Source organism: Dama dama, chromosome 29, assembly GCF_033118175.1.
Source record: "Dama dama isolate Ldn47 chromosome 29, ASM3311817v1, whole genome shotgun sequence".
In the NCBI taxonomy this organism is placed as follows: domain Eukaryota; kingdom Metazoa; phylum Chordata; class Mammalia; order Artiodactyla; family Cervidae; genus Dama; species Dama dama.
This window is the reverse complement of record NC_083709.1, coordinates 55,270,681-55,293,667: the sequence shown is the minus strand read 5'-3', so window position 1 is coordinate 55,293,667 and position 22,987 is coordinate 55,270,681. Positions and strand designations below refer to the sequence as shown.

Genomic DNA, 22,987 nt, shown 5'->3' with positions numbered 1-22,987 from the left:
CAGCAAGGATGAAAAGGCATGTAGAGTACTTTTTGTTTTTTGAGTTCTGCTTTTATCTAGTATTTACTTCAGAAAGGTACTCAGTAAACACATGCTGAATTATTGAAATTTGCTCTGATTTTCTAACTTTTACAGGTCAGTTGTCCTGTTGAGCACAAGAGGACAGATAAAGCAGTTGAATATTTCGGATTCATTAGTACCTCTGGGATTAGCCAAGCCAGCCAATCTTTATAACAAAGGTTTGTATCTGTAGTCTTCCATAAAGTTTTTAGGAGAGCAGCAACATGTGCATTTTTATGGTGGAGTGTTGCTACCAGCCTGCTTTCATGAGCCTGTTAGGCTGGGATGGATATTATAAAGATAATTTCTAAATCAGGAGACAGTGTTAGAGGATGTGTGTTGGGATGTAGTTTGCTGTTTGGGGCAGGAGGTGAGTGGTAAGAGTTCATTTTCTGGCATAAGGAAGTATAGTTTTTTTGTTGCTTCTTGTTTTGCTCACCTCCACCTCACCTTTCACATTATCTTGCCTGAAACTAGTAGAGATACACATTGAACTTTTTTTTTTTTTTAAAGGGAGTACCATATTTTTGGGATTCATTGGAAACTTTAAACCATCATGGACTAAGCTGTATACCAGCCCTGCTAGACAGGGCCTCGGGCTGCTTGAACAATTCATACCTTTGCAGCTGGACGAATATGGTTGTCACAGAGCTGGCACTCTCCGCCGAAGAGACCTGGAGCTGTTGAAGCAAACTTCAAAGGCACATTAGAGACTTACCTGTAGCTTAAGTGCTGGGGGATAAAAATGTGAACTAACTTATTTAATTTATGGCATTTTAAAATGACACTGTTAACCCAATGGAACCATTTTCCTGTTTGAGGCAGAAAGGGGAGAAAAGTAAGAGTTTAAAGTGATTGCTTGAATACCAGCTCACGCACCTTCTAGTTGTACAAAATGTTAAAGAATTTATTTGTATTTGTTAGGCTGGTATATTTCAGAGATCAGTTCTCTTATCCCTCACGTCCCACTCCTGTGTTTTGTAGTGACCGTAAACAGTGCTTCACCTTTTGTACAAAATGGGATGTTGTGAGGGAAGGGGAGCTTCTGAGAGTCAGCCTGAGTCCTTGAGAGGACCAGCTCTTGTAGCACCTTGGATACTTGAAGTCTAATGTTCACTTGTGTCGTTGACTTTGGGTCAGCAGTTGACCTGGGTGGCTGGCATGTTCAGGAATGCCTTGGGCCCTGATTCCAGGCAGCCTTTGAGGATTTTGTATGATACTGAATGATGGAGTTTTAAGTGGCAACTCAGGCCCAGCTCATGCCCTTTTTTGCTTGGACATGTGCTATTTTTATTCATTTGTATATTGATTCCTTCTAAGGATTCAACTTTCAAACAGCAAGTATTATTGGGAAAAAAGGGCTTTTATGGGTTCGACATCCCTTTAATCTGTGACCATTGGGCAAAAATTCAACCTGCACCATGGTCTGATGTTGGTGGGACCATTTTTGCAGCTTTAATCCTTAGCCTGTTTGACTGTATATTTGTATTTAAAATGCAGAGCTGAGCTAAATATTTACATTTTTTAAAAAAAGAAGCAGGCTATTTTCCTGAACTATAAACTTGTGTCATTTCAACTTGCACAAAGGAAGTCTGTTCTTGGAGTTGCTCCTGCACCCGTTTTTTAAATTTGTTTTTGTGTGTGGATTTTTTTAAAAAAGCTTCTCTGCTCACCAACCTGGCAGGACAATTGCAAAAAACTTAATGGTACCCCAAAATATTGTACTCAGGGAGAGGAAAAACAGGAGAACCTTTTAAGGGCCAGAATCAAGGAGAGACTATTCAGAAACAAACCTCTTTTTAGCCTTAGAGGAGTCCATCACTCTTAAGTAAATCATTAGAGCCCACTGAAAAAAAGGCACTGTGATGCCCTATTTTCCTTCCTACTGGGTGTGTGCGTCTCCTGCCAGTGAGGACTGCCTGTGGCTAAAGGAGATGGGTGCCACAGCCAGGATGTCACTACACCAAGAGGAAAGAGGTGTTGAAATGCTTTTATCTTTTCCTAAACCCACAATGCATGAAGTGTAACGTGGGGATGGCCACAGCAAGGAATATGTTCAGGCTGACTTTGGCAATGAGTACAGACAAATTCACTCTTCTCTATCAAGAGCAACAGCTAACAGCCTGAAACTGCAGAGCAGCTCTGTGACTTTATTTCCATTACTTTACAAAATATGCTACCTCAAAGTGCTACCGATAAACCTTTCTAACTGTAAGTACTCTTGTTAAGAGTACATGTCTTAATCAAAGTTTAGGTTTGGGGGTGTTTTTTTTTGTACATTGATGAATGAAATCTTACCTATTAAATATATTATTGGATCATGGTTCCTCAAGGTGATTAAAGTTTGTTTGTGTGTGTGTGTGTTTTTTTTATGACAAATATCTTTTATGTGTGATTTTTAGAGTTTGGCTCTTTAAAGATTTGAAGAGGATATGTAAGTTCTAAAGCACTCAGTTTTTCTGATTTATATGCTAATGGTCAGGGCCCAATTTAAATAAAATAAAAATATGTGTGCATGTATTTTGTCTTGTATGTGTGTGACTATCTATCTAGCAAGCAGTCTTTTTTTTTTTTTTTCCATTCCATATCCCATCTGTAAAGAAGCTATGGGTAGAAATAATGAAGGAATTTTCATCCACTAGGTAGATTTTGTAAGACTAAGTAACTTCAGAAGGCCGGTGCAGAGGTTTCTTAACTTCGGCTGCACATTGGAGAAAGCTAGGGAGCTTTAAAACCTATGATGGTCTGGTCTGTTCCCTCTACTTCAGCTCCTGTTTCACATTTAATTGGTGTGGGGTGCAGCTTGGCCATTGGAATTTCTTTAAAAGCTCTCTGGGTGATACTAGTAACACGTAGCCAGGATTAGGTATCACTGCACTAATATAATAGGCCCACTGTTTAGCTTCAGTCTATAATTTTTTGTGATAAAAAGAAAAGAAAAAATTATCTATTTTTACTTGTGATTCCTATATTGCTTATGGAACTCCCAGCCCTAAACAAAACATTTTGCTATTGTCTGAACTTTCAGATAGCGTTTTTAGTCCTTAGTTTTCTCAAATTGTTAAATTGGTTATCAGAGCTGATATACACATTTCAGGCAATTGGGAGCTTGCAGTCTGTTTTATTTCTACCGGGAAAATGTGTTCAAAGGTGATTTATAAGTTCGTAAGCATTTTCCATCAGGTGAGGCGGTTGGTTGAGCTCCAGAAATGTGGCCGTCCACGAATTGGCCAGCTGATGAGAAACACAGGACCTTCTCATATGTCGACAGACTTGGGTTTTAAGTCTTTCCTGTGAGATTTCTCCCTCTCCACCTGAATCAGCATGCTGTATATTATCTTCAGAGGCTGGAAGAGAGTGCTTGTGAGAAGATGAAAGACAGGCTCATGGTCTTGTAGAACAGGACTCCAAAGCAGCCACTAAACTGATGTTTAGGTCTGAGGGTTGGGAGGAGGTTTTATGACTCCTCTGTTCTCCAGCTTCATCAGAAGAGAACATATCCTTGTGCCATTAGATGGAATATTTGGTTTGGAGGAGGGGCGGGCAATGAGGTGATGGATAGAGACTTGAATGCTTCAGATAACTTAAGTTTTCATTCCTTAAGGGATGAGGTAATGTTTGGATAAGTCCAGTTGAAAGGCATTTCAGTAAGCAGGTATGCACTTAATTTAAGTGTGTGTTTTTTTTAAGTTGGTTGTAGTAGGTTAAGTACTTAAATTCTGTTGTGACAGTGTTTGTTGATTTCATGATGTGTAGTCTGAGTTTACCCTACAGAATTCTTGTTTGGCTTTCAGATACTTGTGAAATCAAGATTAATAACCTGATAAATTCCCCTAGAAGTGAATACCATGAATGGGAGTAATTGGGTAACAGATTTGTATATTTATGGTTAGTCTTAACTTAGTAATAATCCAGACTTTTAGAAATGTGAGTGCACACTCTGGACTGGAGCTCATTTTCAACAAAAGGGAGGGAAAAAAGTTAAGAAAAGGCATCACCAGCCCCTTGCTCACAAATAACAAAACACTGTTTATTTCTTGCTGAACTCTTGGCATCATTTGTAAGATTGAAAGTTTTACTCACATTTATCTTCAATAAAGACAGAGAAGCTGAAAAAAAAGGATGCTAGTTAGGCCTTGGTGTTGTAAGGAATGGCACACAACACTTTGCTTTTATGTGATAAAATTAAAGAATGACTGATTGAAATATGAAGATTTCTAAATGAGGAACTGTGCCCCACAGGGCATCCAAAAATATCAGCCAAAGCAATATATGAAAATGTTATTCCTGAAAATCCAACAAATAGGGGGTCAGAAAACAACTTCATAGATTCATTTAAAGTTTTTTTCCTAAGATGAACGTTGTAATTCATCTGGTTATGAAAGGTAATAACAGATTTAAGATTCGTCCTCAGAAAAGCTTAGACTTTTTCATCAAAATTGGTAAATCAAGAACTGCAAAACTAACCTGTTGAATAAACCTGTCCCCTTGACTGGTTTTGTACTAATTTTGAGCCAAGAATGGTTTCATATCTTCAAATATAACATGTTAGAAAAAGTCAAAAGAGAAATATTTTATGATGTGAAATTGTGTATAAATTATATATTGGTGTCCATTAATAAAGTCTTATTGGAGGACAGTCATGTTCATTTTGTTACATATTAACTATAGCTTACATATGGCAATGGCTTGTTTGAGTAGTTGCCACAGAGACCATGGCCTTCAAAGCTGAAAATATTTACAGGCATGCCTTATTTTATTGTGCTTCACTTTATTGCATTTCTCATGTATGGGTTTTTTTTTTTTTTTTTTTTTTAACAAATTGAAGGTGTGTGGCAGTACAGCATGGAGCAAGTCTATTGGTACCATTTTTCTAGTAGCATTTACTCACTTGGGTCTCACATTTTGCTAATTCTTGCAACATTTCTAACTTTTTCTAACAAATTATATTTGTTATGATCAGTGATCTTTGATGTTACCACTACAGAAGAATTACAGGACTCACTGAAGGCTCAGATGTTGATTAGCATTTTTTAGCAATAAAGTTTTTAAATTAATAAATGAACATAGTTTTAGACAATGCTGTGCCCACTTAATATACTACAGTATAGTGTAAACTTTTATATGCACTAGTAAAAAAATTTGTGTGACTTGCTTTATGGTGATATTGTTTTATCACAGTGATCTGGAACCAGACTGGAAGTATCTCTGAGGTATGTCTGAACTGTTTTCCTTTACTGAAAGAGTTTTCTGACCCTTGATCTTGGTGTAGAGTATACTGGTGTTCATTGTACTGTTCTTGGAAAACTTCCTAAGGCTTGAGAATTTTTTAAACAAAATTAAGGGAAAAATCTTCATCAGAATCACCTGAGGTACTTGATGAACCTGCAAAATCCCAAGCTCCAACTCAGACCGGAGAATTGGCATTTCTGGGAATTGCAGCTGGAAATATAATTGTATAACAAGCTCCTCAGAGGATTTCTCTGGGGGTCCAGTGATTGAGACTCTGAGCTTCCAGTGCAGGGAGCACTGGTTCAATCCCTAGTTGAGGAACTGGAAACCCCACATGCGGCGCAGCACAGCCAAAAAATTAAATATAATAGTAACAATAAAAATGAACTCCCCAGGTGTTTCTTATAAGCACTAACATTTGAGAACCCCATAACCATAACAAGTAGTAAGCCCCTGTTATTGCTCTCTCTCTTTTTTCCTTTAATGGAGGATACAGCTGAACAAATGTTTCTTTTTTTTTTTTTAACTCTGACAGCTCCCTCTACACTGTCTTCCCCACAATGTTTGGTGACTAATACAGGGCAGAACGGGTGCCCAACACAGTATGTGGTGGTTTCTGGGGCAAAGATTTGGAGCCTGTGATAAAGTCTCTTCACTGTCTGAAATTCTCACTGTTAAAATTATTCCTGTGACTAAAATGACTTCTAGAAAGAAATCCCAGCCATCCTTGAAAGTTCTTTTTATTATTTTGAGGAGTCTAAAGGGAAATGTACAATAAGTCACAATCAGGCTGCATGACTAACAAAAACATACGTTTCTTTGCTTTTGGATGGAACTGTATTCATCCTAGTTATCCCATGTTTATCAAAGTGCTGATTGGCAATTGCAGGTCTATTTTTTTTAAAGGTAGAATGAATTATTTCATATAAGCAAGTTGCTTTGTACACAAAAGCCTCTTGATACATGAGCTTCATGGAGAGGTTTTGGAAAAGGTTGGATGGATTTGAGGGGTCCTTACCAGGAAGGAGGGTAATATACTCTCTGGGAAGGCATGGAAGGTTTATCTTGTTCCACCTTCTCCCACCAGCTTTTGTTAATCATAACACCCAGTTCCTGAGGGAGGAAGGCTTTGGTCAGATAGGTTTCTTATGTGGGAGAATTTAAGATCTTCAAACTTGGGAGACAAGAGGCATCGTTAGTTCCAATATGGGTGAGAGAAGAAGGGAGTTCTGACAGGGGAAAGTCCATGCCAGAACTTGTTGCCTCTTTCAAAATTATGCATGTGCGTAGTCTTCTCAGGAAAATAGCTCAGTGAATAAAGGATTCCAGACAGTCAAGTGCCTGATAGGGTTCAGTGTTGAAGGTATGGTGGGTGTTTTATCTGATGCCACTAAGGCTCTTACCAGCAGTGTTTCTTCAAACTGTTTCCCAATCCTGATCCTCGATCTTTTCATCTATTAAATGGAATGACTAATAGTTTTGTAAAATTACAGAGGGGATCAAATAAGAATAGTCAACAAACCTGAGTGTTTTATTTACAAAGAAAGTCAGATTTCCAGACAATTTGTTATCTGAAACCTGGGTTTGCCTCTTGTTGGGTATTAAGCTGAAGGACACAACCTAGCTACCAATTGGGAGCAGGAAAATTTATTACATGTGATGAGTAAGAAAAACACCGGGATCTTCCCCAAAGCATTGTCTCCTGGAACAGCAAAATTGAAGTTTTAAGCTAAGGGTTCAAGCATAGTCATGAAGGGGCTTGGTTGCAGGCAGAATCCAAGCTCTAGTTGACTGAGGTCAGAAAAGGTCAACATGGTTGTCCTATTTGTTTTTGGTCAGTCACTAAGTTGTGTCCGACTCTTGGCAACCCTATGAACTGCAGCAAGTCAGGCTTCCCTGACTTCACAGTCTCCCGGAACTTCTCAAACTCAAGTGCATTGAGTCAGTGATGCCACGCAACTATCTCATCTGCTGCCACCTTCTCCTTCTGCTGTCAATAGTTCCCAGCATCAGGGTCTTTTCCAGGGCTCTTCACATCAGGTGTCCAAAGTATTGAAACTTTAACTTCAGCATCAGTCCTTCCAGTGAATGTTCAAGGTTGATTTCCTTTAGGATTGACTGGTTTAATCTTCTTATAGTCCAAGGGTCTCCCAAGAGTCTTTTCCAGCACCACAGTTCAGAAGCATCAAGTCTTCGGTGCTCAGGCTTCTTTATGGTCCAACTCTCACATTCGTATATGACTACTGGGAAAACCAGAACTTTGAGTATAAAAATCTTTGTTGGCAAAGGGATGTCTCTGCTTTTAAATACACTGTCTAGGTTTGTCATAGCTTTCCTTCCAAGGAGCAGGCTCTTTTAATTTCATGGCTGCAGTCACCATCTACAGTAATTTTGGAGCCCAAGAAAATAAAATCTGTCCTTGCTCCCACTTTAACCCCTTCTATCTGCCATGAAGTGATGGGACTGGATGCCATGAAATTAGTTTTCTGAATGTTGAGTTTTAAGTCAGCTTTTTCACTCTCCTCTTTCACCCTCATCAAGAGGCTCTTTAGTTCCTCTTCACTTTTTGCCATTAGAGTGGTATCATCTGCATATCTGAGGTTGTTGATATTTCTCTCAGAAATCTTGATTCCAGCTTGTAATTCATCTAGCCTGGCATTTTTGTAAGCAAGGTGACAACATACAGCCTTGACATACTGCTGTCCCAATTTTGAACCAGTCTGTTGTTTCATGTTCAGTTCTAACTGTTAACTTCTTGACCTGCATACAGGTTTCTCAGGAGACAGGTAAGGTGGTCTGTTATTCCCATCTGTTAAAGAATTTTCCACAGTTTGTTGTGATCCACACAGCCAAAGGCTTTAGCATAGTCAATGAAGAGGAAGTAGGTTTTTTTCTGGAATTCCCATGCTTTCTTCATGATTCAACAAATGTTGGCAATGATCTCTGGTTTCTCTGCCTTTTCTAAATCCAGCTTGTAAATCTGCAAATTCTTGGTTCATGTACTGCTGAAGTCTGTCTTGAAGGATTTTGAGCATTACCTTGCTTGCATGTGAAACGAGTGCAACTGTACTATAGTTTGAACATTCTTTGACATTGCCCTTCTGTGGGATTGTAATGAAAACTGACTTTTTCCAATCCTGTGGCCATTGCTTAGTTTTCCAAATTTGTTGACATATTGAGTGCAGCACTCATGTATTCTAATTTAGTCTGTTGTGTTTTTTTTTTTTTTTTTTTAGGACTAAGGATTAGGGAATCTGTATTTTTTAAATTAATTTTTATTGGAATATTGTTGATTTACAGTGTTGTGTTAGTTTCTGCTATCGGGAATCTGGAATCTGTATTTTTTTAAACAAACTTCAGAGAGAATGTGAGGTCTGGGAACCACTGAGAACTCATTATGAAAGGCCCTGCCCTAGTTTTAACACACTTCCTGGACTCAGTCATTTGTATCTAGAAAAGAGGCCCTCAGGGCAGGCAGTGCTTGTTTAGTGAATTGGTTTGAGCATCCAGAATGTGGTTTGCATTTAGGCCCTTCCTTGGACTGGCACCATAACTCAGCAAACCAGCTGTGTTCAGACTCCAGCTATGAAATGTGGAAAGACAACTATGAAGTGAAAACACGTGGCTGCACCCTGTTCTGTAGCTGGCGCGTGCAGTCTCCTGCTCTCCACTCTCATGAGTGAAAACTGTCGTTGATGGTTTGCCTCTTTTAATCCCTTTTAGCATAAACTAACATGGAATGCAAAAAACTCATTTCTGATTCTCTTTCAATACTTTATCCACATTTCACTCCTTCTTATCAAGTAGGAAAAATGCTACTGTGCCGTGAAATGGTTCAGAGGGAAGGTTTAGGCGATGAACTGAAGCTGAGTTAGAGGACTTGGAAAGTGAGTGTCTTTGGCAACAAATCTTACGATGTTTATGGTACCCCATTTCTTTCTAGCACAACTCCACCTCCATCTCCTCTTCACTGCCCGGAGCCCACTGCTATGGCCTTGTCACACTGGGCGAGACCATGTTCCCAACCCTCTTTGTACCTTTGATTCCCTATCATTGCTCACATGTTCCATGTCCAGCCCTCAGCATCCTTAGCCCTTTGTAAACTAGTTCAAAGTCAGACTGGTTCACATGTCTAAAACAAATTCCCTCTCAGGCATAAAAGCCATTTTCATATCTGCCCACAGTGACTATAATGCTAAAAGTAGGGTGTGTTGCTTGAAGTTTTATCTGATTTGGTTGGTTTTTTTTTTTTTTTTTTTTCTGATTTGGTTGGTTTTTAAGACAATTTTGCCCTCCTACATACTTCACCTGCACATGAGGCTGATTCTACTGAAGCCTGGAGGAAGTTTACAAATCTGGAAAATTTACAAACCGGATAATCATTCACTAGGTACTGGGGTCACTACCATCTACAGGATATGAATAGTTGTATTTGAATGGAGTCCCTTCCGACGAGCTTCAGGAAGGTTACGGATAATACTGTGATTTTCCTCCTGCTTAAGCAATGTTCTCAAAACATGGAAACTAGATGAGTAACTCTACCTGGCTCTGAAACATATAATCTATTTGGATTGCAGGCCCAGGGTCTTGGCCACAAAAAAGTGTATTTATTCCAACATCTTCCTGGAAGCTGTGCTCTGTGAGCCCTGGAAAATCCCCTTTGTTTATGGTATCCTACACTTCTGTAAATCACCTTATTTCAATAGCTGAGAGGAAGAGATTTGGTAATTATAGCTTTCCTTTGTTGCAGCCCTATATTGAAAACATGCCAACAAGGTTAGGTAAGAATCCAAGTAGATAGATGATATATAAACAAGATTAGGAATCATGAGGATTAGGGGCTTCCTGTGCAGTTTTATCCAGAAGAAAAAGGTCAATTATAATACAAACCCCAAATTAGTTTTTTTTTTTTTTTGCTGGAGGGTGTATGGTTTTATTAAACCAATAATCTATGCTTTCTGTCTCTTGCTTACAATTCCTTGAAATGAGTTAGTTTATTTCAATTATAAATTTTTAACATGGTGTCTACAAGTATTACATTTAAAAATCAAGTATAAAGATAAAAGACCATTACGGTATACTAACACATATATATGGAATTTAGAAAGATGGTAATGATAACCGTATATGCAAAACAGAAAAAGAGACACAGATGTACAGAACAGACTTTTGGACTCTGTGGGAGAAGGCGAGGGTGGGATGTTTCGAGAGAACAGCATCGAAACATGTATATTATTTAGGGTGAAACAGATCACCAGCCCAGGTTGGATGCATGAGACAAGTGCTTGGGCCTGGTGCACTGGGAAGACCCAGAGGGATTGGGTAGAGAGGGAGGTGGGAGGGGGGATCGGGATGGGGAATACATGTAAATCCATGGCTGATTCATTTCAATGTATGACAAAAACCACTACAATATTGTAAAAAAATTAGCCTCCAACTAATAAAAATAAATGAAAAAAAATAGAGTATAACTGCTGGGGAGTCAACTTCTAATTTATCAACTTAACACCTATATTGCAGCTACCTATCAGATTAAAATAACGAGAGTTTCTTTAAATTTTATTTAGTTCTTTATTTCATCCGTTTACAGAAGGTAAATGATAAATATGAAGCATAACGGTAACCAATGAAAGACTTGGAAGTAAAGGGTGAGGAGGGAGAAGAATGACTCTACCCTGGTTTTCTTTAACTTTTTATTTAAGCTCTCTCTGTAGTTAATAACCAGTCAGAGCCCGTTGAATCTATCTAGTCATTGAACTTCTGAGTTTGCTTAGTGAGATAATACTATTTTAAACAAATCCTGGCCTCCGTGTTAGTGTGTGTGTTTTGCTCTCATATGTCTGAAAGTTTATTCATTGAACCAATATCATTATTTTGGTGAGAGCTACAAAAAATATTACACTGGTGACTGTGATGCTAAAGGAAAAATATTCAAGGCACTTGTGAAAGATGGTAAGGCAGACTTTATTAAAGGGGCTGTTGCAATGGAGTTTTGCAGTAGGGGAGAGAGATGGAGTGCAACTCCAAATATAACAAGGACATGTGAAGAATTATACCCAAGGAGCAGGGTGGGGACTGGTGGATGTAAAGTGGCTAAGAAAAAGCAGCAGGGGTTGGGGAATTCTGGCTTGACAGGAGTTTTGCTGAAGGTGGGCAAAGGTGATGAAATGAAGCTGGGCCCAGGTGATGAAATACTAAAGAGTGGGGAGGGGAAATGAGAAATTTGGTTAGATATTAAGGATGGGGAGTTTTCAGTAAGTTGGAGTTTTGCTAAAATGATTAAAAAGGCCAAGGACAGAAGCCAAGGTCAGAAAAAAGACCCAGAGGAGCCTGATTCAAGTTGGTCATGGAGAGCCTTTGTCAGCGGTTCAAGAGTGAAGGTAAGTCTACTGTTAATTACCATGGGGAAGTTTGTAATTTAGATGTACTCCCCTGCTTGGTATTAAATTGAAAGCTAGATAAAGAGGGTTTAGACTTTCTCTCTGACTAGATTTCTGTGAGTCAAACTGCCTTGAATGATGAAGTTTCAGATACCACACGGAAAAGGAACAGGTTTTAAAGATGGAGGAATCCTGGTTATGGATTCTGCCATTATCTATTGTTTCCCAAAGTACAGGATTATCCTTCTTAAAATGTAGTTTGTGGGCCATTTCCATCAGAACCTTGCAGTTTACTGTTAAAACTGTGGATTCATAGGTTCCATTCTAAATGGGTTGAATTAGAATCTTTGGCTAAACCCAGAAGTCTGCATTTAAACAAGCAACCTAACCAGTGAAGTGAACCAAAGAACCCAGAAGCAGATTTGCAACAAAGATGGCATTACAACCAATGGGTAAAGGATACATTATCCAATACACTCGAGAAAGGTTGATTTTCCACATAGAAAAAAATGCAGTTAGATCCCTACCTCATAGTACGAAGAAAAGTAAAGTCCATGTAATTGGAATATTTAAATGTAGAAAGTAGTACTATTAAAACTTCTGAAGTGAAGTGAAAGTTGCTCAGTCGTGTCCAACTCTTTGCAACCCCATGGACTGTCCATGGAATTCTCCAGGCCAGAATACTAGAGTGGGTAGCTTTTCCCTTCTCCTGGGGATCTTCCCAACCCAGGGATCGAACCCAGGTCTCCTGCATAGCAAGCAGATTCTTTACCAGCTGAGCCACAAGGGAAACCCATTAAAACTTCTAGAGAGTGGGAATTCCCTGGAAGTCCAGTGGTTAGGACTCACTGCTTTCACTTCCATGGGCTGGGATTCAATCCACGGCCACCCAGGGCAGCCAATAAATAAATATATAAAACATTTAGAGAAAATATAGAAGAATATAATTTTGATATTGGAATGACCTTAAATACATGAAAGATACAAAACATGAAAAAAATAATTATACTAAATTACAATTTAATAATTTTGTGTGACAAATGGTAAAATAAGCAGTCAAGAGGAACCCCACAAACTTGGATAGGGTATTTCTAACAAGTATAACAAATAAAAATTAGTATAAAAAACCTAAGAACTTCTCTAAATCATTAAGAAAAATAAAAGCAAACCAAAGGAGGTTTTTAATCATATCCAACTCAGAACAGGACATCTGAAGCAAATACATATATGAAAAGATGTCTAACTGTATGATTATTTAGGGGGAATTCAATTAAAAAGTGAAATATTATTGAAAGGGTTCATGAATATGCAGAAAAAATGAATTTTTTAGATAACACTGTTGGCTGGAAAGTATATAGGTACAAACACTTTGGAGATCAAATTGGCGATATCTAACAGCTTTGTGTGTATGCTATCCTAATTATATATATATGCCTTGAATTTTTTGTTCATGTGTGCAAAAGAGGTATGTAGAGATACTTATTGCTGTTTTTATATGGATCAAAAATTGGAATAATGTGAACACTCATCATTGATGGACTGCATAAATACATTATATCAATAGTATACTCACACATGGGACTACCATACTCCAGTCAAAATGAATGAATTATGTCTTAGTGCATCAATATAGATACAACCTAATGCTGGGTAGACAAGGTACAAATTGATACATATGAAATAATAACATTTATGGATACAAACATATTGTTGAAGTTGCATGACCCAATTTCCTCTTACAAGAGGTTTTCTTCCTATTCTTGCTAACTTTGGAAATTCATTATCTTGTTATTTTGATATCAGAATATTCAGGCTAAAATTACTTTGTCATTCATATGGTATTATCGCATTCAATCTTTTGTATTTTACAAACTCTTTTAAAATGAACTGTTAATTTTAGAATAGTTTTAGATTTATTGAAAAATTGTGAAGAGAGTTCCCATAAACCCCACATCTGGTTTTTCCCATTATTAACATTGATATCTTACATTATTAGTATATTATATCTGCTATAATTAATGAAATAATAAGTCAAATAAAGTTCATATTTTATTCAGATTATCTTAGTTTTTAACTAATACCTTTATTTGTTCTAGAATCCCATTTAGGATACTATGTTAAATTTATTAGTCATGTCCCTTTAGGCTCCTATAGGTTGTAGAGTTTCTCAGACCTTTTTTTGTTAATGACTCCGACAGTTTTGAGTTGTACCTGTCAGGTATTTTGTCGGATCCCTCATTGGAGTCTGATATTTTCCTCATGATTTGATTGGGTTTTGGAAAAGAAAAGCACAGAGATAAAGTACCATTCTAATCACATTCTATCAAGAGTGCCTATTATTAACACTACTTATCACCTTAAACGTGATCTCTATCACCTGGTAGAAGTCATTTGTCAGGTTTCTCAGCTGTAAAGTTGCCTCTCTGTCCCCTCTTTCTGTACTGTACTTTTTGGATGGAAGTCACTATGTGCAGCTCACACTAATCTCCTTTTTAAAAAGAGAAATTGTAGCTCAGAATGATAAAGTAATTTGCCCTACATCATAGAGTTACTTATACCTAGTCCAAGGGCCACAGTAAGAAGCTTACTTCATGTACAGTAATTTAATTTTAAAATTAATCAGTGTGATTCAATTAATTTTATTTCACTTATATTTTACATTTAATTTACACTTAAGATTAAGTGTGCTTAGCACATGAAAAATAGTGTCTCCTTGCCCCCAACAATCCTTCTACTCAAAATATACAGGTTTATTAAGTGACATGTTTTGTGCATGTGCGTGTGCATGCACACACACATACACACAGCTGAACTCAAAATAAATACAGGAAAATTTATACAGGTTGGAAACTGGAAAGGAACTAGTATCAAAGAGTAGGAGCTAAAGTTCCATGGGAACCAGAAATTTAAACCAGAAACTTAGTCTGCCCCTAACAATTGCCATCCAGGCAGGAAATTCCAGGGTCCTGAATCTTTGAAATATAGTCCAGAAGACAAGAGGTCCATGCCCAGATGGGTATATCTTCTTCAACTCCTGGATTCCTTAGCTCTTGAAGATAGACACACAGGATGAAGGCCAGAGGGGCCCTTTAAAGTGCTAGGTCACACATCAGGGCCATATACCCAGGTCTGAGGGTGGTATTCTGAATAGTCGGGGGACCATACTTCAGGAAAGAGAAACATGATTGCAAAGTGAAGCTATGGGGTACAAGAAGTGATGATGAACAAAGGAAGCAGTAAAACATAGAACATAATTCTAAAAAATACTTCCCACAGAGTAACAGGCATAACAATATTTGTGTTTGAAAACAGACTAGAAATAAAATACCACATACTAACTTGAAAGTTATGAGGTAGAGGAAGGTACTATGTGCTAAGGTCCTTGTCTTCTTCAGGAGAGAAAAGAGAGCTTGATTGGCTTTGTCATCATATTGTAAATGCTTCTTAAAAATCAAGCACAAAATGCATAACTTCCAAACTGAAAAGCAAACAGAAAAGTTTGAGAAATCTATTTAATGAAAGATAGCACCACCCCCACAAAAAGAGAAAAAAGAAAACCAATAAAAATAAATAGCAAAAAATAAAATATAGAGTAAAATGGTAGAAATTCAAATGTATCAATAATTATAGAAATTAGCTTCAGATTAAATTCACTTTTCTAATAATGGATTAAAAAATCTGGTTTAAAAATAAAATATAAGCTGTGTATAGGCATACCTTACATAAAATATTATGGAATAATTAAAAATGAAAAGAGAAAATAACACTAAATTATATATAAAAAGTTGATGTAACAATATTAATATTGAATACTATTAATAGAATACTGCAAAAAATTAAGCAGGAAAATATATAACAGAAAAAGAAGGAAACATAATGTTAGGAGGTAGCATTAAGGGACAAAAATAAATCTCTCAGAAAAGTTGATAGATCAAGGAAGCCAAATTAAGGAACCAGTCCCCATGCTGAATCATGGAAGTAGGAAATAGGCACTCATTTGCTATCAAATTCGGGAACTGTGGTTCAGTCTTCAATTTGCTTTACAGTGTATGCCACATATTTCCCCTGTATTTCTTAAGTACATATTTTCAGTTCTCCAAACTTACCACGTGTTCTCTCTTGAGCTTCATACAGACTTTTCTCTCTACCCACCACATCTTTCTCCTCCCCACTCCTTTTCTTGGCTAACTACCTCTGATCTTATTTTAACGGTTCTATCCTCTGAGAATATCCTCACTGTGCCAGGGGCTCCCGTAGCACCTCATACTTCTCCTACAATGGCACGTGCACACCTGAATTGTAATTGCCTGTTACTTTTCTTTCTCCTCTGCTACGTAGTAAGTGTTCTGAGGCTAAAGCTATACTCTTTTCTCTTATTGCAGTACACCGCCTGGCATACGATTTGCTTCTTGAGTAAATAAATCAGTGAAGGAATGAGATAAGTAAAAATGAAATCTGATTGCAGCTGGAGAGATTAATTCTACCTAAGGAGACTGCTTCAAAGAAGAAGAGAACTTTAAGAAAAAATTTGGAAAATGAACTAAAAGTGTTCCAGATAAAGGGAACAGTGAAAAAAAGGCCTGGAGGATAGAGAGCAGGGAACAGCAGGGAATTTTGAGTAGTGAAATTTAGTGTGAAAGTGCAAGTCACTCAGTCGTGTCCGACTTTTTGTGACCCCATGGACTATACAGTCCATGGAATTCTTCAGGCCAGAATACTGGAGTGAATAGCCTTTCCCTTCTCCAGGGGATCTTCCCAACCCAGGTCTCCTGCATTGCGGGTGGATTCTTTACCAGCTGAGCCATAAGGGAAGTCCAAGAATACTGGAGTGGGTAGCCTAACCCTTCTCCAGCAGATCTTGCTGACCCAGGAATTGAACTGGGATCTCCTGCATTACCAACTGAGCTATCAGGGAAGCCCTGAAATTTAGGGTAGCTGGAGCATATATGGCAGTGAAGGAGGGAGAATGAGGCTGAAAATTGAGATTGGGATCACCCTATAGAGCCTGGAATGCCATGCTAAGGAGTGTAAACTTGAGTCTTTAGGTGAGAAAGATCCATTAAAAATATTTAAACAGAAGAAATGATTGTGGTAGTTATTCGAGCAACTCACCAAATAGTTTCAGTTCTTCCCACTTCTAAGCCTCTATTAGGATTATACCTCCTTGTCTGCCTTTGAAGCATGACCACATAACTCACTTTTACCAATGCTAATGTATGCCATGTCTGCAGAAACTGTAAGAGACACTATCTGATCTGCCACTGAGTCTTGGCCTTAGCTCTTCTAGAAGCATGAACTTTGGTCCTTGAGTGAGAATGACATAAAGAAGATCCTTGGCTATTTGTCACAGACATCTATAAGGCACAAGGTTTTGTTGTTATAAGACACTGAGATACAATGCTTACTGCTTATTTCTTCTATTATAGGTTCTTTTTTTTTTTTCTTTTTTTTGCCTAATTTTGCTTCATATCTGACAGATCAGTTGGACTTAAGGCTGGGAGAAAAATTAGGAGACCATTCTATTATGACATTGGCCATAGGGAAAGTGATGAATGGATTGTGAGCATAAGGACAGGGACTGCAAGGATTTTACTCATTTGTGAATTTCTGGTGCCTGGCACAGTTCCTAGAACAAAAGAGGAGTAGGGGGAGAATTCTTGTTCTCATGTTTTCATAAGGATTGTTTAGTATTGCCCCAAACTATCTGTCCAAGTCATTTTGACTTGTAAATGTGATCTTGTATTGAAACAGAATCTTGGTCCCATCACTTCATGGCAAACAGATGGGGAAACAATGGAAACAGTGACAGACTTTATTTTGGGGGGCTCCAAAATCACTGCACATGGTGGCTGCAGCCATGAAATTAAAAGATGCTTGCTTCTTGGAAGAAAAGTTATGACCAACCTAGACAGCACATTAAAAAGCAGAGACATTACTTTGCCAATAAAGGTCTGTCTAGTCAAAGCTATGGTTTTTCCAGTAGTCGTGTATGGATATGAGAGTTGGACTATAAAGAAAGCTGAGTGTCAAAGAATTGATGCTTTTGAACTGTGGTGTTGGAGAAGACTCTTGAGAGTCCCTTGGACTGCAAGGAGATCCAACCAGTCCATCCTCAAGAAATCAGTCCTGAATATTCATTGGAAGGACTGATGCTGAAGCTGAAGCTCCAATACTATGGCCACCTGATGTGAAGAACTGACTCATTGGAAAAGACCCTGATGCTGGGAAAGACTGAAGGCAGGAGGAGAAGGGGATGACAGAGGGTGAGATGGTTGGATGGCATCACCGACTCCATGGACATGAGTTTGAGTAAACTCCAGGAGCTGGTGATGGACAGGCAGGCCTGGAGTGCTGCAGTCCATGGGGTCACAAAGAGTCAGACATCACTGAGTGACTGGATTGAACTGAGGTAGATTAAATAAGGATCTTGTGCTGTGTGTTTTGCTTCAGTCCTGTCAGACTCTTTGCAACCCTGTGGACTGTAGCCCACCAGGCTCCTCTGTCCATGTGATTCTCCAGGCATGAGTGCTGGAGTGTTTCCATGCCCTCCTCCAGGGGATCTTCCCCACCCAGGAATTGAACCCTTGTCTCTTAGGTCTTTGAGAGTATCCTAGATTTAGGATAGGCTATGAATCCAATGGCTGGTACCCTTCTAAGAGAAAGGGGAGGGAGGGTTGGGGAGGGGGAAGCCTTGTGAAGATGGACGCAGACACTTAGAGTTATGCAATTACTAGTGGAGGAATGCAAAGGATGCCAAAAATCATCAACAAATAGAAAATAGGTAAGGAATGGATTCTCTTATCAGAGTCTCCAGAAGGTACCAGTGCTGCTGACACTTTAATTTTGGATTTCTGGCCTCTAGGACTCTGAGTGTACATTTCTGTTAGTCATTTTTGTAGAACTTGTAGGTCTATTTCATGGGGCGGGGTGCGGGCGAGTCAGAACTCCTGCCTGCGGGTCATCCTGCTCCTTCTGAGCGCATTCCCCGGCCTGGCGTGGGCCTCGTGGGCAGAGTGGGGCCGCCTCCTGCGCAGGCGCCCTGGTCTTCACTCCGCGCTCCCACCCGTGCGACCCGCAGCCCTGCCCGCCGCCCTCCGCGCCCACCCGCGTCCCGCGACCTGCTTCGAGAGCATTCCTGAGTGCCGGCTCCTCGCCTTTGTTCTCTTTCCGTTCCCTGTGAATCACCACGGCCGGGGAGAACAGGTCCTTCTCACCAAGGAGAAGCGTTGCTGAGGAGGGAGGTGAGGCGCCGGAGGAGTTTCTGGCGCTGGGGCTGGTCACGGGCCTGGCGTGCGGAGCCTGGAGGCCCGGTCCTGTCGGTGCCGAGGTGTCACGCCCTGGCCAGGAACTGAGAGGCCGAGGGGGTAAGGAAACGGGTGCGGAACTTGAAGCGTGGAAATAGGTGGGGAACTTGGGGCGCGCCTTGAAGGTGGTGGCCCTTGTGGTAGGTGTTGGGCCCGAAATTGGCCACCTCACAGCTACACAGGGGTACCTGGAAGCCCTGCCTCGGCTCCTCCTGCAGCCCCGTGAGCCGGGCAACCCGCGGCTGGGGCTTGAGGTGAACACAGGGCTTAGGGTCAGGGCGTGTGGGGGCCCTGGGGCCAGCGGAGCTGGGGCTTGGGCTTGAGCTTGAGGAGTGCCTGAGCCAGAGCTGGGCCTGGGCTTGAGGCGTGCCTGAGCCAGAGCTGGGCCTGGGCTTGAGGCGTGCCTGAGCCAGAGCTGGGCCTGGGCTTGAGGCGTGCCTGAGCCAGAGCTGGGCCTGGGCTTGAGGAGGGCCTGAGCCAGAGCTGGGCCTGGGCTTGAGGAGGGCCTGAGCCAGAGCTGGGCCTGGGCTTGAGGCGTGCCTGAGCCAGAGCTGGGCCTGGGCTTGAGGAGGGCCTGAGCCAGAGCTGGGCCTGGGCTTGAGGCGGGCCTGAGCCAGAGCTGGGCCTGGGCTTGAGGCGGGCCTGAGCCAGAGCTGGGCCTGGGCTTGAGGCGGGCCTGAGCCAGAGCTGGGCCTGGGCTTGAGGAGGGCCTGAGCCAGAGCTGGGCCTGGGCTTGAGGAGGGCCTGAGCCAGAGCTGGGCCTGGGCTTGAGGCGTGCCTGAGCCAGAGCTGGGCCTGGGCTTGAGGCGGGCCTGAGCCAGAGCTGGGCCTGGGCTTGAGGCGGGCCTGAGCCAGAGCTGGGCCTGGGCTTGAGGCGGGCCTGAGCCAGAGCTGGGCCTGGGCTTGAGGCGGGCCTGAGCCAGAGCTGGGCCTGGGCTTGAGGAGGGCCTGAGCCAGAGCTGGGCCTGGGCTTGAGGAGGGCCTGAGCCAGAGCTGGGCCTGGGCTTGAGGCGTGCCTGAGCCAGAGCTGGGCCTGGGCTTGAGGCGTGCCTGAGCCAGAGCTGGGCCTGGGCTTGAGGCGTGCCTGAGCCAGAGCTGGGCCTGGGCTTGAGGCGTGCCTGAGCCAGAGCTGGGCCTGGGCTTGAGGCGTGCCTGAGCCAGAGCTGGGCCTGGGCTTGAGGCGTGCCTGAGCCAGAGCTGGGCCTGGGCTTGAGGAGGGCCTGAGCCAGAGCTGGGCCTGGGCTTGAGGAGGGCCTGAGCCAGAGCTGGGCCTGGGCTTGAGGAGGGCCTGAGCCAGAGCTGGGCCTGGGCTTGAGGAGGGCCTGAGCCAGAGCTGGGCCTGGGCTTGAGGAGGGCCTGAGCCAGAGCTGGGCCTGGGCTTGAGGAGGGCCTGAGCCAGAGCTGGGCCTGGGCTTGAGGAGGGCCTGAGCCAGAGCTGGGCCTGGGCTTGAGGCGTGCCTGAGCCAGAGCTGGGCCTGGGCTTGAGGAGGGCCTGAGCCAGAGCTGGGCCTGGGCTTGCTCCTCCTTGCTGCCCACCCGACCTGAGCGCCTGGCTTGCTCTGGCGCTGCGCCACTTGCTCACCTCCGTCTGGTTGTCAGATATACTGTTGTTTTAAGCCACTAAATCGGTGATAATTTTTAATAGTAGCCTTAGAAAATTAGTATCAAACTTATGCTCCACTTCTCAACAGCATTGGAATAACTTTTTCAGTTACATTCTCTTTCTACATCCCATGCTTCACCCTCCGCACAGGAGTAAGTGATTAACCTGATTTGTGAGGTTGGGGAGTTCTCTTGTTTCACCTCATGCTCTTCCAGGCTTTTTTAGGCTAGCCTGTGGGATGTGTATGTTCTCTTACTCATCTCTACCATTAATTAAGCAAACCTGATCAATGATGATCTGAACCTGTTTTTAGAAGATCGCTAGGCATGAAAAAAGTGAAAGTCGCTCAGTTGTGTCTGACTCTCTGTGAGTCTAGGGACTGTAGCCCGCCAGGCTCCTCTGTCCATGAAATTCTCCAGGGAAGAATACTGGAGTAGGTTGACATGCCCTGCCCCAGAGGATATTCTTGACCCAGGGATTGGACCCTGGGTTTTCTGCACTGCAGTCAGATTCTTTACTGTCTGAGCCACTGAAAGGCAATATACAGTTCTTCGTGTAGTTGGCTAGGCACATATATGCTTTGAGGCTGTTCCTTCAGATGATTTGCATGATTAGATGTGTGGTACGGCCCTGAGGGCTTGAGAAACTGGAGGTCTTAAAGATGAAGGTTCTGTATTTGTACCATGCAACATGTTACTTTAAACTCTTACTGAGGTTTACTTGTTACTCAGCCATGATGAAAAAGATAATATTTAATCAACTTTAGGATTCCATCGATTGCAAGGATTACGACTGTTTTATGTACTACCAAGAAAGAAGAAAACTGCATATGAATCAGCCCAGAAGCCAATTATTGCTTTGACATGTCTCTCAGCTTTTCTGAGAGTCTGGCAATTCCTCTTGCCTCTGGTGGCATCCACTGGCTTGTGATAGTAAATTCTTTGTATATATCTCAGTAATGAAATATAACATTATATACTTGCAAACATCTTTTTTTCTCAGTTCCTATAAAGTATTTAGTTATTCCCTTATAAGAAAATTTGGCAGTGTGGTCATTCTTCCTACAAAGAATATTTTCTGTTCAGTTTCCATGTCTTTCTATATACACAGTAGACTTTGTTTCACTCATATCAAATGTATATCCTTCTGCTATGTTACTGTGCCTTTCTGCATTCTCCAGACTTTTTGTTTAAATGCTGAATCATAGCAAAAGATTTTTGAAAACGTTTAACAACAGTTAAATTCAGCACTGTAGTGCCAGATTGCACAAAGCTCAGTAGAGGTGATGCCATTCATGTGAACAGCTATGACCGATGAGGCATATACCAGCAATGACAGCTCAGTCATGGTGCTGCCTGGCTGGTAGGGATTGTAAATGCAACACTTTGGGTTGTAAGAAAATTCAATTTCAGTGTATTAGATTTGAAAAGAACAAAGTGTGCCTTAGAATTGCTGAAATATGTACACTAAATTTTTTTACAGAAATAGGTAATCAAAATCTACAAATAAACTTTGAACTTAATTGTATCCACTTTTTTTTTTTTCTGCAGTAGGGAACTAGAAGTAGATAAACCTATAATTGATTAAATCAGTGTTTCAGTATTGTATTTTATTTGAAAATGACCTAGATAATCAGTGAATTTCTATCAGTTCACTTGATAGAACTCTACCAAGTGAAACTCTACCAAGTTTCACCTTGGTGAAACTCTAAGGTTCCAAGTTACCAGAAGACTTTAGAAATTGATTTTTAAGTAAACATATTTTATAAAATCTCATCACTGTTGAAAAATTCATTTATAAACTTTTACTCCCCTTCATCTGTTGAGTCACCTGTTTCTAACAGTTATGTTCAGATTAGTCATGAAAATTCCACTAGATGATAAAGAGCTAACTATTATCTTGCTGGCAAATTTTTAACAGAGATAGTGAAATGCACTCAGTTGTGTCCAACTCTTTGCGACCCCATGGACTATACAGTTCATGGAGTTTTCCAGGGCAGTATACTGGAGAGGGTAGCCTTTCCCTTCTCCAGGGGATCTTCCCAACCCAGGGAGGGGTTGAACCCAGGTCTCCTGCATTGCAGGCAGATTCTTCACCAGCTCAGCCACAAGGGAAGCCCTTAACAGAGATAACTGATTTGTAAATGCAGGAATAATAAAAGTTACATGTCTGCATTAAATTTAATGCTGGTAATTCTAAAGACATGCCTGTTTTAATCAAACCAGCAAATTTAAACTAGCTTTTATTTACTGAAGATTATCCTAAGTCATGAGGAGGGCCTGGCAACCCTCTCCAGTATTCTTGCCTGGAGAATCCCATGGACAAAGGAGCCTGGTGGGCTCCCATAGGGTTGCAAAGAGTCAGACACGACTGAAGCGACTTAGCATGCGCACACGTACGCATTAATG

The 22,987-nt window shown here is 41.1% G+C and overlaps 1 protein-coding gene across 2 annotated transcripts in view; it reads left to right on the top strand.

Moving 5' to 3' along the window:
• CEMIP2 (cell migration inducing hyaluronidase 2) overlaps positions 1-2,580 on the top strand; it is a 75,406-nt gene extending 72,826 nt beyond the window's left edge. For both annotated transcript variants that reach the window (XM_061132661.1, XM_061132662.1), the window contains exons 23-24: positions 136-239; positions 574-2,580. In XM_061132661.1, coding sequence (XP_060988644.1) covers positions 136-239; positions 574-770 — 301 coding nt within the window. In that variant the 3' untranslated portion in view covers positions 771-2,580. The remainder of the gene's footprint in view (positions 1-135; positions 240-573) is intronic.
• Positions 2,581-22,987: the final 20,407 nt, after the last annotated feature.